This window comes from Sesamum indicum, linkage group LG1 (genome assembly GCF_026168435.1).
Source record: "Sesamum indicum cultivar Baizhima isolate 11 linkage group LG1, ASM2616843v1, whole genome shotgun sequence".
Classification (NCBI taxonomy): Eukaryota; Viridiplantae; Streptophyta; class Magnoliopsida; order Lamiales; family Pedaliaceae; genus Sesamum; species Sesamum indicum.
Genome location: NC_142657.1, coordinates 23,513,953 through 23,531,670, shown reverse-complemented (window position 1 = coordinate 23,531,670; position 17,718 = coordinate 23,513,953). Strand labels below are relative to the sequence as shown.

General features: G+C 38.1%; 1 protein-coding gene across 3 annotated transcripts; it reads left to right on the top strand.

The window, feature by feature from the left end:
* The first annotated feature begins 1,994 nt into the window (after nucleotides 1-1,994).
* On the top strand, nucleotides 1,995-17,513 carry LOC105173837 (transducin family protein / WD-40 repeat family protein). Of its 3 annotated transcripts, none has more exons than XM_011095720.3 (16): nucleotides 1,996-2,524; nucleotides 3,460-6,063; nucleotides 6,326-6,761; nucleotides 7,594-7,822; nucleotides 8,358-8,522; nucleotides 9,518-9,790; nucleotides 9,906-10,151; nucleotides 10,535-10,924; nucleotides 11,006-12,340; nucleotides 12,418-12,474; nucleotides 13,206-13,634; nucleotides 14,628-14,851; nucleotides 15,300-15,433; nucleotides 16,046-16,303; nucleotides 16,386-16,564; nucleotides 16,695-17,513. In XM_011095720.3, exons 1-16 carry the CDS (start codon nucleotides 2,119-2,121, stop codon nucleotides 16,791-16,793), a joined length of 7,464 nt encoding a protein of 2,487 aa, XP_011094022.2. In that variant the 5' UTR covers nucleotides 1,996-2,118; the 3' UTR covers nucleotides 16,794-17,513. The 3 variants fall into 3 exon arrangements, with proteins under 3 accessions (XP_088734212.1, XP_011094022.2, XP_020549231.2); XM_020693572.2 differs by having other exon boundaries at nucleotides 2,385-2,524; nucleotides 3,480-6,063; XM_088878086.1 differs by lacking the exon at nucleotides 12,418-12,474 and having other exon boundaries at nucleotides 1,995-2,524.
* The last annotated feature ends 205 nt before the right edge of the window (nucleotides 17,514-17,718 follow it).

The window sequence follows — 17,718 nt, the reverse complement described above, 5'->3', positions numbered from 1 at the left end:
GAGCAACCCCTCACGGTTGCAAAACCCAGAAACCACCAAGACTCAGTCCACTAAGAATCACTTAAAAAAAACCACTCAAATTTCCACTAAAGAATTTTGTTCACGTAGAACTTTTAATCGGAAGAAAGAAATAGACAAAAGTTTTATGGTTGTTAACAACATCATAAATCATCAGAGATATATATAGGGGGAAGATATTGATTTCAGAGAGAGAGAGAGAAAGGGAGGGAGGGAGAGGGAGAGAGAGAGAGAGGAAGTGAAAAAGACGAGGAGACGGACAAATTAAGGGTAGAATTTTTCACCTGCTAAAGAATGAGGTATGTATGAAATGAGAGTCAGGTCAGGAGTGTGCCAGATGACTAAAGTGGGTTGAGCCAAATGAATGGGCCAAGACATTTTATTTGGCTGAGCCATTCAAGTGTGAGGTTGAGGATGAATTTGGGCTGGGTCTATTTTTTAGATCATATATCATATTTTATAACATAATCAATCTAAATAAATTGTCTATAATCAATATCGAATTTTTTTTACAATATAATTTACTCTATCATTCAAATAACCCATACTACAAAATGTATCAGGCTTTAATTTATTGGAAGGGTTAAATTAATGATGGTCGTAATTATTTATTTCATTCATATTTTTAATGTAAATTACACTATATGTGTATATGTATATGTCTATAACCTGCATTCATCGCGTTGCGATCTTACCACTAACAATAGATGCTAGTAGTTTTATTAATTATGAAATAATTGAACTCACGAATAATTTAACAGTCAATTATATCATTTTAAACAACATCACCATAGACCCTCAAGGTTGTCATTTCCCACTCATCAATATATTGAACACTGGGTTATCTCCCATTTTCCATAAAGTTTTATCTTTTTATAACACCTATTTATTATTTAAACAATTAATTGTTTTTGTTTGTTCACTTTTTATAAATTTTAACGAGTACATTAGATAGTGTACAATAAAAAATTTAACTTTATATAAAAATTTAATAAATAAATATTTATAGATTTATTTTTCAAACTTTAGTTACACATATGCAAGGTTTGAATATAGTAATAAAATAAAGGTAAAGTACATTTTGCCACTTGGATTATACTCATTTTTATACTTTAGCATCTATTTTTTTTTTATTAACTTATCATCTCAACTATACGTGATAGAGGTATTACCTCAATTTTTGCAAAAAGATGAAAGAGCCCCTCTTTTAGGGGTAAAATGGCCAAAATGCGGTAAGATTCACGCACTGATTCACGGGTCGGGTCCTTGGAGCCCCAACCCGTGCCATAACCTAAAAGAGCCACCCAGTTGAAAGGTTGACGCTCCGCCGCCGCGATTAAAAGTAACGGGACACTCATATGGGGACACGTGACCCAGTCCATACATCACACTTGGGCCCTATAAACACTTCAGATATAGATAAGTTTAAGCTAACTTGCATTTATTACCTTCGATCGTACACTTTTAGATCGCACACTTCTATATCGATCCGAACTAACTTGAGCGTCAGAGAGTCTTAGTCGAGGACAATCCTGACTAGCCTAACGTGCATGTTTTAATCCTCAAGGTCCATTAACGATTTGGGGAGAATACATAGCTGATTTGGATGATTTCAAGGAGTTCGCATATTTCGAGCCGGATCAATACGAAACTTACACTTTGGTATATATAAAAAAAATTTTATTAGAAAAACATCAGATCTTGTGCATATATGAAATATATCAGATCACCTAACTTTTAAATATCACATGTACACTGCATGTGATTTTTTTTTACAAAAAGCTTGATTGAAAAACAGTTTTAATTGGTAAAATTTAAAATTTTATAAAATTGAGATGAGAAATTAACTTAAAAAAAATTTAAATATCAAAATACAAAAATAATCATAAACTATAATTAATTCTAAAATATAAAAAGATAGATTTATCATGCGGCCATACAAAGCAAGCGAGTGTTTTTTTTTTTTGGATTTGGAACCTCGCACGCAGACTTTATTTAAGAGCAAAATCTCTTGAAAACTGATTTCGAAGTAGAAATAGAGGTGTCAGTGTCACTGAGAAAAATCTCGCAGCAAATCACCTACTTCTGCTGCTTCCGACGATGCGAGCGGTTAGTTCCGCTGCTTCTCCCCCCGCACCGCCACTTGATATCATCTCCCACCTTCCGCTCCCTTTAATCAAATCCCAGATCATTCCACCCGCCCCATCGCGATCCGAATCCGGATCAGAGCCCGCCGTCGATTTTTTACTGGACTTCGACGGGCACTCATGGATCGCTTACGGCGCTTCCTCTCTTCTAGTAATCTCTCACTTCCCAAACCCTCTACTGGAGGCAGAAACAAAAGTCGGCCCGATTTATCGGCAAGTGATCGAACTATCCCGAGAAGCTGCAGACTGCGTCTCCGCCGTGTCGTGGTCCCCTGCCACGCCTTCTGTAGGTGAACTCGCAGTGGCATTGGGTGACTCTATTGTGTTATTAACATACACTGAAGACGATACTTCGAGCAGTAAGTTCGTACTCGATTGATTTTTGATTTGTGTGCTTGTGTTGAATTTTCGTTGGAATGATTATTCTAGAGGAACAACTGTTTTAGAAAATTTAGATAGTTTCGATGAAATTATTAAGCATTAGTCTCATAGTCCTTTGTTTTTAGGTTATATATTCCCTCTCGAACTTAATTTTCCTGTGTTCCAGTTTAAGTAATCGCGGAGTTTGATTAGAAGAGAGTTTGTGTGTGCTTAGGAAATTCCATTCCACTTAAGAATATGGAACATGGAACTTCAGGAATAATTATGGAACTCATGTTTCTATACTTCTAATAAACTTTGAGCAGTAAGTCCGTACTTGATTAACTTTAGGAAATCGATAAAGAAGAAAGTGAAGAAAACTATGAAGTTTGATTGGATCTGAGGAGGCAAAAATTTTGCTTCATGTTTCTGCCATGATAATTCTTTGGTTAACAATTTTTCATACTGAATTCAATTTAATTGCGGCAATGAAGGCAGATTATTGGATTTTTTTTCCATCATGCAAATGTTAATATAGAAAGAGCCAGAATTGGGGCCATTAATATTATTATTTCTAGCACAATCACATGCTAATCTAGTAGTTAAAATGTGAAGAATTGCAATCTCCTTTTAATGCGCAAAATCTCTCTCCTTCTTTGTCTCTCTCTCTCTCCCTAACGCACACAGAGACACATGTATAATCACTTCTTATATGATATGTGCAGGTAGCTTAACTTAATAATAATGAATTATTCTTGTGTTCCACATTTTAACCCAAACTAAGATTCATAAGTCTAGATTTATTTGTGTTGTGGGCAAATTACCACCATATCAAGCACTTTCTTTAGTTCCGGTAACCTGCAAGTTTAATCTCTCTCTCTCTCTCTTCTTCCCTGCCTTGGAATCAAATATGAACTTATTTACTGAGATTCAGGTTCTTTTTGTTGGAGCCAGACTGCAATACTTGTGCAATCCGTGAAGGTGGAGGCTATCGAATGGACAGGTTCAGGAGATGGAATAATTTCAGGAGGCATCGAGGTCATGATGTGGAGGAGAAAGGAGAAATCCTGGGAAATAGCCTGGTCATTTAAACCAATAGTGCCTCAAGTTCTCGTCTCTACCAGCTGGGCTGCCGATGGGCTTTTTGCAACAGCACCGTGTAGTCAAGTGCAAGTTGGAGGTTCATCTTCTCCACCCAATGAGGCTAGAAAATGTGTTTTGGTTTGTCAAGGTGATGGGCACACCAAATATCCACAAGCCGAGCTGCATCATCCCATGCCTGTTGGGATGATACAGTGGAGGCCGTCAACAGGAAAACCATCAAGTAGACATGCCAGGCATGCATTGAGGCCGGTCTTGTTAACTTGCTGTCTTGATGGAGCTGTTAGGTTATGGGGTGAAATTGATGATGGGAGGATTAGAAGAGCTGGAAAGGAATACGGTGACCAGAAAGCAACAAAGTTATCTTTTTGTGTCATTGCTTCAGTTGAGGTAAACCAAACTCTGAATGGTTTTTTGGGCTCTGATGTCTTTGTAAGTTGGGCAAAGGAAGTTGAAGGAGTGACGATTATTGATAAAGAAACTTGCTATTATTCATGTTTGGATGACCTTCAGTATGATACTGCTGGTAGGTGTGAGTGGTTAATTGGATTTGGTCCCAAAAGAGTAATAACACTCTGGGCTATTCACTGTCTTGATGATTTTACTCCTGTGAGATTTCCAAGGGTTACTTTATGGAAGAAGCAGGAGTTAGTCAGTGTTGAAATGGAAGCAGGTCAATTGCTTGTTCATAAAGTTTTGATGATGAGGACTCGAGCTTCCGGCCCTCCTGCTGTTTGCTCCTTGGTTCAATTGTTACCTTGTAATTCGTTTGGCTGGGCACAATTATATACTCAAGTATCAACTAGCACAGAAGGAAAATCTGCTAATGACGGTCATGTTGAAAGTCCTCTGACTGCTTGTGCGAAAGGAGTACTTGAAGTTGAGGGTCATACCGGCAAAATTTTACAAATAGCAATTCATCCTTTTTCCGTTGAAGTCGAACTTGCTGCTTCTTTAGATGCAAATGGAATGCTTATCTTCTGGTCATTTTCAACCTTTTTCAATAGTCATACAGGCCTGCCAGCATCAACGCCCTCTTGGAAACTCTGTGGAAAAGTTTCTGTTTCTGACCACTCTCCAAATTACATGTGCTTGAGTTGGGTTCCCACTCTGCTTGGTAAGGACCAGGTTCTTCTCATGGGACACGCCAATGGTATCGATTGCTTTATAGTCAAGACTTCGAAAAATAATGATGAGAAAGTCCAATTTCACACTTTATTCTCTATTCCCTTCAAGCTTGAAGGTCATGAACAACGACTAAGTAGAATCTCTTCGATTCCTTTACCTTCTAACAGAAATGGAAACTCTGTTTCTTGTAAATTTCTGCTGGTAGCATTATGGACGGATGGTTTTCAGGCTTTGTCATGGGAAATAACCATCCATTCTTGTGATTCGCAAGGGAGCTGTTGTGATGAGCACTTACAAACATTTGAAAGTGAGTATTCTGGTAACAAATATTCTGTCTCAGTTGATCCTCGCTCGTCAGTCTTTCCTGTTCCCCACAATGATGACGTGGTGACATGTTGTGCTGTAGTCTGCCCCAGTGACTTGGTTCTGTCTGTAGAGCAGCTGAGTTCTGCTGAAGAAATGGGCAGCTGCTCCTATGCATATCATATGATAACCGGTTGTGCAAATGGCAGTTTAAAACTGTGGCAGACCATGCCAGCTCAATCAATGAACTCAGATGCAAACTGGAGTCTTGTTGGCGTTCTTACTTCAGAGCAAGGTCCTATCCTGTCAGTATCTGCTAGTGCTTGTTGTCGAAAGATTGCGATGGCCTCCACAACCAACAACCCAAGCTACTTTAGTTCAGTTTCTATATGGGAGTGCATGCTTGTCCAGAGTGCAGGCAGCTTCATGCTAGAAGATAAACTATGCTTTGATGGAAAGATTGTAGCCTTAAATTGGTTTAGGTTGGGAAACGGTCAGTTATTGCTTGGGGTTGGTTTAGAAAATGAATTGCGGTTATATGCCCTGCAACGGCATGTAGGTCAAGATATTTTGAAATATGAAACTCCTTTGAAAAGAAATGCTTGGATTTGCATTGCAGTTTATAGTGGTTTGCCTGCTATCTCCAACTTCCTTTGGGGCCCTAAGGGCACAGCCATAGTTGTCCACGACGAGTATTTCAGCATCTTCAGTCACTATTTATTATTATCTGACGGTCCTGGCTCCAATGGAAGCATGGTTTCTCTAATTTCTACTGCTTCTGAAAAACCACCTGAGAAGATCACTGGAGGACAATATCAGTCTCAGGCTTCTATGATGATGAATACCGACGGTGATTTGCAGTCAACTGTAAATACTGAAAAATGTCTGCCAGCATACAACTCAGATGCCAGAATATGTTTCTTGAGCATGTCAGACATAGCGGACATTATAGGAGGATCTCTGCCTCTATTTCACCCTGAGGCACTCCTGATTAACTTGTGTTCAGGTACGTCGGGTTGGGATTGGTTAATATCTTTATCTTTCCGTTTTTTAACTTCGATATTTTGTTTTTTCTTTAGATCTAAGGCTTAATGACACAACTAATACTTATAAGACTAAAAACCATGAAAATGATGTATAATTCACTTCAACAGCAAATCTAAGGATTACAGGTTCCTGGTATCATGAGAAGTTTGATGAGCAACGCTGTAACGCTAACAAATCTGTTATTAGTTTTTATAATGTAATAATTATTTTTATGTCTGTAGGTCACTGGAAACGTGCATTTATTGCTTTGCGGCATCTTGTCCAGCACCTTGCTTCTAGCAATTTGTCTAAACAAGGATATGGTGTGAAAATGTGCTACAATATAATCTCACCAGTTCCCCTATCAGATTATCTTGAAGGGCTTCTCTCACCTAGTTCAAATGATAAATTATTTCAGTGGAGCAGTTCACAGCTGCAAACAACGCTATCACACTTTTCTCAGATTGGTGGTTATGATAATCCAAATTCTTCTTTGACTTCGTCTTCGTCCAGATCTGAATTTAATGACTTTGCCAAAGCTCTTGAGAGGTTGTACGATTATTCATACATAACTGAAGTTGAAATGATGCAGGCTCTTGCCCTAATTGATCTTTTACAAGAAGTTAGTAATTCTCACTCTGATTCTGCTTATGGAAGTCTTGATGGACCTGGCAGAAGGTACTTTTGGATTTTGTGAATTTGCGCACCCCAAATTTTGAATTAATCCTTCCCACGTTGGAAAATGATGGACTCCTAAAATATTGTTTGTCAGTTATTGCTGGACATATGGTTTTTGAATCAATGGTATTTTAACTTCTGCTTGTATAGATGATTGCATAGTTAAGGGGAGTGCCAATGAAGATACGTATAAGCCGAAATTAGACGGGGAGTTGAATAGGAAAGTTAAAACAGTTAAACCCTATTGTCCTCTGATGTTGTACCTGGTGCTTGTGTTCTTATATGTGGTAAATGTTTTCATTTGGAAATTGAGGCTAGTTAGCGTCAATAGATGCTTCTTGCTTGGGTGCTTCCCTGAAACTGCTGTCCACAAGGCCACCTAGACAAGTCCTGTGTGTTTTGCAGGCTGTAGAGTGATATAATAGATTTGAGTACACTTCCTCTACATATTGGGTGTGACTTTAGATTGCTTGTGGAAACTGAATGGATTGTAACAAGACACGATCCTTATCTTTGTGGAAGATGCTATTGCTTTCATGCATTCATTAGAAAAAATAATTTGGTTGAATGAGTAAAATAAAGCAAATAACCATGATCTACTGCATAAACATGCAACTATGTTTACTTTTTTCTGATGGATGAAGTTGCGTTTCAGCCCAAAACAACACATAGTAGCATTCCACATCCAAATCATAGTATGTGATACAGTGGGATAAAATATTGTAAAGATGATATGAAGTGCTAGTGAAAAGCAGAAATGCTAATGCTTTCCTTCCATTCCTAGCAATATGATAAATTCTTCTATTAACTTGCCAGTAATTTTCTTTTGAAGATTCTGGGTTGCAGTGAGGTTTCAAAAACTATATTTTGCTCGAAGATTCAGTAGATTGCCACTGGCAGAAGAGTTGGTTGCTTCTTCAGGACTGATTGGATGGGCTTTTCATTCAGATTGTCATGAAAATTTGTTTCAGTCTCTACTATCATCAGAGCCGTCTTGGGAAGAAATGCGTAGTATGGGCGTGGGGTTCTGGTATACTAATGTGGCAGAGTTGCGGGTTAAGGTATGGTGTGAACCCATGTTGAAAAGTGGACTAGATATGTGTTTTGCTATGCTATGCTTGTTAACTATTAACACAAGTTGCATAAGAATTGTTGCATGTGGTGTTTTTCTCCTTTTTGCTGTTGGGTAAGTAATTGGTGAATGTTTGTTTCCTGCTCTGGGTTGTAAATGATAAGATTAAACATAATCAAGAAATTTTTGTTCCCAGTTGCACTTCATTTTGCAATTCCGTCCACAGTGCGATTAGAGTGGTATAATATTTAGGCAACTGCTCATCAGCTCTGAACCAAGCCCATGCGCAAGTCATATATTTATTGATGCAACTAAACTTGTCGATTTTCAACACAACAAATAGTTGTTTGACGTTTTGTATTCATTTGGATTAAGCATATATGTAATTTCAGGTAGGTAATACTGTTATTCGTTTAGGTATGTGTTTGTTTGTGTGTGTAATTTTATGTTCCTATGCTGATGATGCTAGAAAGTATTCTACCTCTTTCTTACTTGTTAGCTTGAAAACATATATTTTATTGCAGATGGAATGGCTGGCTAGACAACAGTACATGAAAAACAAAGATCCTAAGGCCTGCATGCTCCTTTACATAGCATTGAACAGGCTTCAAGTTTTGGCTGGCCTGTTCAAAATAAGCAAAGACGATAAAGATAAACCATTGGCTGGATTTCTGTCTAGAAACTTTCAGGTATTATTAATTCCAAGTCCATAAATCGCGTGAACTATTTGCTGATCCATTTCCAGGTTGCTAACCGTAGCCTGGTACAGATGTTATTTGATGGTTACAAGCTGATGCAAGGAGCATGTTAGGAGAATAAACCAATTCCAGTTTTTGGCCAATTAAACAGAACGATGTATGCAATTAACCTTGTCCTTTAAAGATTATATTCTTATATTGAAATGGTGACACTTATGGCATTTGAGGTGCCACTAAATAAAGCAAAACTGAAGGGAGAAACATTATTACTCCTTGTGATGCCATTTCTTTTGATGGATTGAGTTTTCCCCTGCTTTGTACTAGGATTTAGATGAGGAACGTAAAGTGCCAGGATAAATATAATGAAATCAAAGCAGTCAAAATCTCAAGCTTCATTCATTCTCGATGGAAAACAATAGGGAGGAAGGTGATGGCTGAGTTGGAGCTAGAGAGAGGAGCAAATAATCCTCTCCCAAGCTTTCAGTTGTTTACCTCACCTTTTATGCCAGGATAGTAAGTTTTACCGGAGTGCATTATATTTTCTTTCAAGTTTCTTTTACTCAGTAGTTTCCATAGCAGCAAACAACAAAAACTGTCTTCCTTAGCATTATCTTTTCTTTTTCTCATCAAATCCTTGCACTGAACATGTTTTCAATGTTACATATGGCTATATTTACTAGCCACCACCTTATGGAATTCACCTCTGTTTATACTTCTAAATGAAATGTTCATAATATTTTCTTGAAAAAAACTAGAATAGAGTCCCTGGTATGAAACTTTACAAGAACTATTTTGGAAATGTCTGCTTCTTGAATATCCAACTGATTCTTGTCTCTTACCTTGGAAGTTGGTGCTATGTGCAAGTAGTTTTTTTCCCCTCTCTGTAACCTAATTGATGGTGGTAGAAGAGAAACTATTCCAGAATGCAGATGCTGCAATATCTCGTTTTCCGTTTTAAATGAGCTTTCTTTACTGCATTTTTACAGGAGGATAAAAATAAGGCAGCAGCTCTAAAAAATGCGTATGTGCTGATGAGTAAACATCAACTAGAACTTGCAATAGCTTTCTTTTTGCTCGGAGGAGATGCTTCTTCAGCTGTCACAGTCTGTGCTAAAAACCTTGGAGATGAACAGCTTGCCCTTGTAATTTGTCATCTCATCGAGGGGCGTGGTGCCTCTTTAGAGTGCAATCTTATTTCAAAATTTCTCCTCCCATCCGCGTTGTCGAGAGGCGACTTCTGGATGGCAAGTTTTTTAGAGGTAGGAGCTATGATATTCTTTTCAGCATGAGCACCTATTTAATCTTTTAGTTTCCTCTATTGTGTTCATTTTATGCTGTTCTATCAAAGGCTCATTTCCTTCTTTTCTGGGGCAGTGGTTATTGGGAAATTATTCCCAATCTTTTTTGAGAATGCTGGGTGTCGAAATGGGTTCTGAATTTAATATTGCAGTCCTCTCATCCTCTACTGCTTCTTTTCTGGATCCAAGCATTGGTCAATATTGCCTAATGTTGGCTACAAAGACTAGCATGAAAAATGCTATTGGGGAGTTTAATGCTGCTGTTTTATGTCGGTGGGCAACTTTGTTGAGTGTTACTTCCTTTGGCAGATGTGGCCTACCTGTAAGTCAGTCCTACCTTGTCAATATATTTGGTCTTGAGGTTGTAAGTTTGGTACATAATGTTCTAACGATCCTTATTTATATGCTTTCATGCTTGGCCCATGCTATGAAATGCTATTTGTAACTGTGGTTTCCTTCATCAAATCTTCAGTTCAGTAGGCTATACTTCATAATCACTGGTATCTCTTATGGTTTTTTTTGTTTAACATTAGAGATTTGTAACTAAGACTTGTACAATTTACTATTTCCACCATAAATGGTGCTTGCCAAGGTATTATTAACATCCTCAATTTCTTCATGCCCATCATTGTATATAACCCTATGATTAGGATGACTTTGTATATAAAGGATCATACTGATTATTTTTCCTTCTTCCTGGACAAGCTTGAAGCTCTGGAGTGCCTCTCTTCATCTGTTAGCCTCTCTGGTGGAGCTACCCATGGAAATGTGATGCATAGCCCAACTGGCAATCTTGTTGAAATGGGGAAGCCATCGATAAATCAAAGTTCCTCAAACTGGATCTCAAATGAGCTGTTGTGCCATATTATGTCGCATTGTAAGTTACATTTGGCCATGCAGTATATATCAAATTGGTTAAGAGAACATCCAAGCTGTGTAGGCACTGCTAGGTTTTCTATTGGAGAGTTCATAAACCACGATATTGACAGTGAAGGACTTAAGAAGTTACTGAAGGAATTTGAAGACCATTTGGCTGCAGCTATTGCATATTTCCAGCAGAAATTCTCTTTGCTTCCGTGCCATTTAATTAGCATGGTAATTATTTTGATCTTAGTAGTTTGGTGCATCCTAACTTTATTGTGTGGGATTATCTAATTTTTCCTGTTTTGTGCACAGATTGTATTATCTTTGCACCATAATGGTCGAGAATTTGTTGGGCACTATATATTGGTAGAGAATATTCCGAAATTTCTATTTCAAGAAAAAAGTAGCCGACCTGATAACTTGTTATTGTGTCCATCCAATCTCCTCTTGAAAGCCACTGAAGAAATCTCCTGCTTGTATGTGAAATATGTCATTGCCTCTTGCAAAAACTGCTTTTGCTCGACATATTTGACCAGGAATGACGAAAGCAGGTTTTGCTGGCTTGGTGCTTGGGGTTTTTCCAATCAAGGGATAGCATGGACATTTTGGTATCTGAGAGCCATGTTGCGGTTGTTCCTCAGATCCTACTCCGAAGACATTCTGATGTTACTTTTTCCACTTCTTTGTTTGTTGAAATGCCATTTACTTTTTGCTTCAGCTTGCCTTAAGAAAAACTTTGAAGCCCTTCTATTACTTGTTAGACCTATTATGGTCAAATTAATGGGAGGGGGTGCAGCCAATGAGATCAAGATTGAAGATCTGACTAAACTTCTTGCTGATATTGTGGAGATCCTTGCTCATAATTCACTGACAGACTTAGGAACACATGATCAGACCAATGGAGAAAAACAGGAACGAAGTGGAGTAGTTCCAGATGACAAGATATGGCATGCTGCGAATGCTTCTTTATGGATGCATATGTCTAGATTTTTGGAACATAAACTCAGTACATTGCCTGAAGTACTTGACGGAAGTGGCTCTTCCCCATCTCAACCTGACGTAGATCCCAACGGCAATGACTTACAGCTACAGGTCAGATTGGTTTCAAATACTTTGGTCGAGTCTCTAAAGCTCACCTGTGCAGTTATTTCTTTTTATAGTTCAAAGAAGTTCGCGACATACCTGCTTCAAAATGTATCAAACAGAACCCTTCTCTACTTTGAAGATGGTCTGTCTCTAACAGGAGGTGAAGATAATTGTCAGATGAGTGAAGATACAAAATTGTTGGACCGTGGCAACGAGTTAGATTTTGAACATTTATGGAATACTTGTACGGATCCAAACTTAATTCGTGGAGTTTTTTTGCAAGAATATCGTAATTGGCTACCTTATTTTAAGGAGAAGTCATTTGGTGGGTGGCGTGATGCATATGTAAACATTATGAGAGAGTTCAAATCTGAGGAAACTTGTGATAAAGAAGACAGACTTGGTAGTCCTAGTCGTGCAAGAGGATCACCTTTAGCCTGTTTATCGCCAGACGATCATCCTTTCAAAAATTCTGGTGACAAAGATTTATATGACCCAAAGAGGGTTGTGCCTTTTCAAAATCCTAAAGAAATATATAGAAGAAACGGAGAACTTCTGGAGGTACTTCTGTCGAATGGTTGCTACAATTATAATTTTATTGATTGCATGTTACATTTTGTTCCTCTTATCCAATGCAGGCTTTGTGCTTAAACTCAATTGATCACTCTGAAGCTGCACTTGCTAGCAATAAGAAGGTTAGAAGCTCCCCCATTATCTGGTTGTGATGCTTTGACGGTCTCATAACATAACTGGATGAGAGCTTCTACTCCTATTTTAGACTGTCTATTGAATTACTTCATTTTTGGAACTTATCTACTGGTGCCTTACTAACTTTTTTGTATGGATAACCAAGAATCTTTTACATGATTTTGTTTATCTGCTCTGATACCTAGCAAACTAGTGTAAATTGGCTAGTGGTGGAAGTGTCAGCTTAAGTGTGAAAAATCCAGCATCTTGTGTCTTGACCTGTTAGTTTGGGTCACTATGAAGAAAAAACTCTTGTTTTTTGAAAAGTCAAAGCTGTTTGTTCTGGTGCCTAGAAGAGACGGGCTCCTTCCTATCTTGGCTTGCAGGCGCTATAGGAGCAGTAGACCAGATATTCTCTTCTTTCCTCTGTTTGGAATAGTGCTGGTTATGTCTTGGCTTTCAGCAGTGTATTAAGCCACTGGCTCAGTGGCTTAGGTTTCCATTAATTGGTTTCATGTTTACACATGTATTGGAAACTCTTGACCCACTAAACTGTTATTTTATCATCATCTGTACTCTAACCTGAACTATTAACTTAAGTGTTACGTCCGTGTTTACCTAAGTGATTGCATTTAACAGATAATTTCTATTATATTGTGTCTCTATGTGCATAATGAGATTGAAATAAGAATTCCTTGATTAATATCCAATCTTGGATATGCTACTGTTTTTGAATCAGGGTATAATATTTTTCAACTGGGAAGATGGAGTTCTCCATAGTGATAAATCTGAATATATCTGGGCTGAAGCTGACTGGCCCCATGATGGGTGGGCTGGGTCTGAGTCTATCCCAGTTCCTACATATGTTTCTCCTGGTGTGTGTCTGGGGATTAAGAAGGGTCCACATCTTGGGTTAGGTGGGGCTACAATTGGTGCAGGTGCTTTGCCCACACCAGGCAGGGATTTAATGGGTGGTGGAGCCTTTGGCATTCCTGGTTATGCTGGCGGAGGATCATCACGCCTTGGTTGGGGGGTCCAAGAAGGTTTTGATGAGTTTCTTGATCCACCTGCAACGGTGGACAATATCAGGACGAGGGCATTTGCATCTCATCCATCTAGGCCTTTCTTCTTAGTTGGTTCCAGCAATACTCACATATACCTGTGGGAGGTAAATGCCTTGCATCAAAACCATCATCTTTGTGTGCCTTCTCACATGAAAATTTTCCATTTATTAAAATTGTGTTATTCTAGTTATGAATTTGTTTGGTTGGTTTATTATTATTGTGTTTGGTTGAGTTTCTTGATCCACCTGCAATGGTGGACAATATCAGGACAAGGGCATTTGCATCTCATCCATCTAGGCCTTTCTTCTTAGTTGGTTCCAGCAATACTCACATATACCTGTGGGAGGTAAATGCCTTGCATCAAAACCATCATCTTTGTGTGCCTACTCACATGAAAATTTTCCATTTATTATTATTATTTTTTTAAAATTGTGTTATTCAAGTTATGAATTTGTGTGGTTGGTTTTGCTCAAGCAAGAGCATGATACCTCTTTATGAAGGTTCACAGTAAACTTCATATGTATCCAGATTGGAGAAGTTGCATGTGGACGAGGATGACCATAAATCAGTTGACATCTTAATCTGCTGAATTATGATGACTGGTTGTCCATTTACATCAGTTGGCTTTTTACCATTCTTCGTGCTCTTTCATAATTATATGTGAAGCAGTTTCTCAAGAACATCACTACTACACGATTTTGCATGTTTTATTTTATATCTATATTGAGATTTTAAAAATGTGTACATGGCTATATACTCAAAATTCCGAAACAATTGTTGTACACTTGCATGAAACTTCACTTTTAGAAATCATTTGCCGCAAATATTTAGTTTATGTAAACCGTGCTAACTGATTGATGGACTTGGCAACAGAAAGAGCAACTTCATATACTCGACGGAGACTGATTCACTGGATGTGTTATTTTCCTTATGCATAACATTTATTAACAAATCAGAACATGCCAAAAAAAAAAACAGGGCTTGAATCCTACTTGATAGTAATACCATATGTTTACATGTATGCTTGCTCCATTGTTTTATGAAGGTGCTGTTACCTTTTCTCCACATAACTTGATACGAAGTATGATGGCTGACAGTTTAACAAGGATGTAGCTACTGCTACATATGGAGTACTTCCAGCTGCAAATGTTCCACCGCCTTATGCCCTTGCTTCTGTGTCTGCGGTGCAATTTGATCACTTTGGACACCGATTCGTGACTGCTGCATTAGATGGAACTGTATGCACATGGCAGCTTGAAGTTGGAGGAAGAACTAATGTTCATCCTACAGAATCTTCTGTCTGCTTCAACAATCATACAGCGTACGTAACAATTTTGGTCAATTAAGCTGCAGATAGAATCTGCATCTTAACTTTTATGAGACTCTAGTATAATCTTCTGATACTTTCTGTCAGAGGTTAAATATATACATATAAGAATATTTTGTGGAACTCATTTTTTGCTTTAGTGAGAGCTGTTGAAGTCCTACAGAAACCTTCCCCTTTGATCCTTTTCTACTTCCGCCAGTGGTTACAGCATATGCTGAGGACAAAGTAAACTTTAAAGCATTTTTAGCTGGTTAATGGATTGGTTTAGCTTTTTGCTGGTGCATGAACAGTCAATTTATTGGAAAAGAAAAAAGTTCCTATATGCTTGTGTCTAGGCAAGATTATTTTATTCTTTGTTGCATGAGAGGTATTATTCTTGGCGTTTGTTTACTGTTTGCAAGTCTTGATTCCTTATTCTCGGGTTTCCTGTTGCTGTTCATAGGGATGTGACTTATGTTACAGCGAGTGGATCAATTGTAGCAGCTGCTGGGTACAGCTCCAATGGTGTTAACGTAGTTGTATGGGACACACTTGCTCCTCCAACCACATCTCAAGCTTCTATAATGTGTCATGAAGGTTTGCCTTCTTTGAGTTGCTTGATGTACTATTTGCATGATTTCTTAGTTTTGAAAATGCTTATACATTAAGGTGAGTGAAGACTTCTGGAATTCCCAATAGGAGAATGCATCCACCTTAAACTTCACTGTAACATCATAAAAACAGTGAGTGCCTCGTCTCTTGGATTTGGTGTAAGGCAAGTCACTATGTGATTTGGGCGGGTGGAAATATACATATTTTCTTTATACGTATTCCAATTGGAAATATATTGATTTAACACAATATAAAACACAATCTTACTAATGTTCCAAATCTATTCTCATTTCGAACGGAAATCTATATAGAATTGAAAATACATATTTACCACCGAAAACTGGAATTGAAAACACAAACAACATGTTTCTAAAAGAAAGAGGGAAATTATACATGGAATTAAACAGTTGTCTTGTGTTCTTTTGGGAGAAACCTTATCTATGTACTTCTCATTTGCTTTTTTTTAACATCAGTGTTGATACAGTTACATGTGTTTGAATGCACTAATATGTTTTCATATAGTTGGCATTGCTAGGTAGAACTCTTCTTTTCTTATAGATACGTAATTTATGAAGATTAGGATCTATTTTGTTTTAGGTGGTGCGCGTTCTCTTTCTGTTTTCGATAATGACATAGGAAGCGGTTCCATTTCTCCTCTTATTTTGACTGGCGGAAAAGGTGGTGATGTTGGACTTCATGACTTCCGCTATATAGCAACGGGAAGGACAAAGAAACACAAACACTTGGACACTGGCGAACATAACATCAGTGCTTCATCTTCTGTTGATATGTGGAGCAAAACTGGGGACCAGAATAGAAATGGAATGCTTTGGTACATACCAAAGGCTCACTCAGGTACTCTGACTGATACATTACTTGAATCTAGTTCAAACATGATCAGAACTGTGAATTGACCATGCTTATTATCTGCATGAAGGGAGTGTCACCAAAATATCTACAATTCCAAATACCAGTTTTTTCTTGACTGGGAGCAAGGATGGAGATGTAAAACTTTGGGATGCGAAGATGGCCAAGTTAGTATTTCATTGGCCGAGATTGCATGAAAGGCACACCTTCTTGCAACCCAGCTCTCGTGGTTTTGGTGGAGTTGTTAGGGTAACTCTGAAGCAATCTTTTTGAATTTAAAACAAAACCAAAAAAAAAAAAAAGGCAGCAGCAGCCACTAAAATGGAACTTAAGAGCATTTAGTTTTCTTCTGAAGTAAATATTGTCCCCTGTTTTGCAGGCTGCAGTTACGGATATTCAGGTTGTTTCTCATGGTTTCCTTACATGCGGTGGAGACGGTTTTGTAAAATATATCAGGTTTCAAGATTTTCCCAGGTGACAAGAAGTTAAGAGCCAACTGCATTGTAGTCCTTGTTGTCGATGTACAAAGAGGTGGTATGTTTCTACATACCAGGTAGGAACGGATACTACCTATAAAGTTGCTCCTCATGTGTTATTCTTCCCCTGCCAATTGACATAGAAGTAATGTTCTAATGGCCGACTTCGCCGTGGAGTGTCTTGTGGACTTCCCGAATTGATATACTGTTATCATTCTCTAGTGAATCATATCAGCATTCCACATGATGTTTCCCATTTCAACGGGAATGGGTAAGAGTTAGCAGTTCCACAAACTGGATCCTAAGGTTTTTCGGTTTCCGGGGGCCTTAATGATGAAAGTTCAGCTACCTATTAGAAGGAACTTCTGTAGCTAAATTTGTTGCGGAACTTGGTAATAGAAGATCATTTCGGAGTCATCTGAGTTCAGGAATTGCTGTAAAGATCTCTACTTGCTGTTCTATTGTGTCAACTGCACATTCCCGTTACATGAATGATCTACAAATTCATCCCTCTCATAAGCAGAGCTACTTTCTTTCTGCCGTTTGTTGGCATGTTAAGTGGGGAGCGGTGAAGTGTTTGGATCATGGGGTCATGACCCAAACTACGAGGTTTTGTGTAGAATTTTCAGGGATTAATTGCGTGGTTAGGTTGCTTGTGTTGTATGACACTGTAGAAATAATTATATGGTTTGTTACGTGCTAGTGAATTATATGTTCCTTTTTGTGCTGCTTGCTGGTCTGTGTATGCCTCACTCTGCTATGCTGTATCCTCTTTCTCCTTTGGTAGGAAATTCTCGTATACACACGGTCAATCGAATTAAAATAAAGTGATCTTAATTAATATTCTTGGATTTTGGTCTTAGTCAATTATAATACAAGTTTGTCTTGTGATTTGTTTGGTTGAACCATAATATTGGAGTTAATTGG

What these genes read in the sequence shown, in the direction of transcription:
- LOC105173837 (XM_011095720.3), top strand. Translation starts at nt 2,119, where the DNA reads ATGCGAGCGGTTAGTTCCGCTGCTTCTCCCCCCGCACCGCCACTTGAT. An exon ending in CCTGATTAACTTGTGTTCAG is followed by an intron (nt 6,064 to 6,325) that starts GTACGTCGGGTT and finishes TTATGTCTGTAG; the next exon opens with GTCACTGGAAACGTGCATTT. An exon ending in CATACCAAAGGCTCACTCAG is followed by an intron (nt 16,304 to 16,385) that starts GTACTCTGACTG and finishes ATCTGCATGAAG; the next exon opens with GGAGTGTCACCAAAATATCT.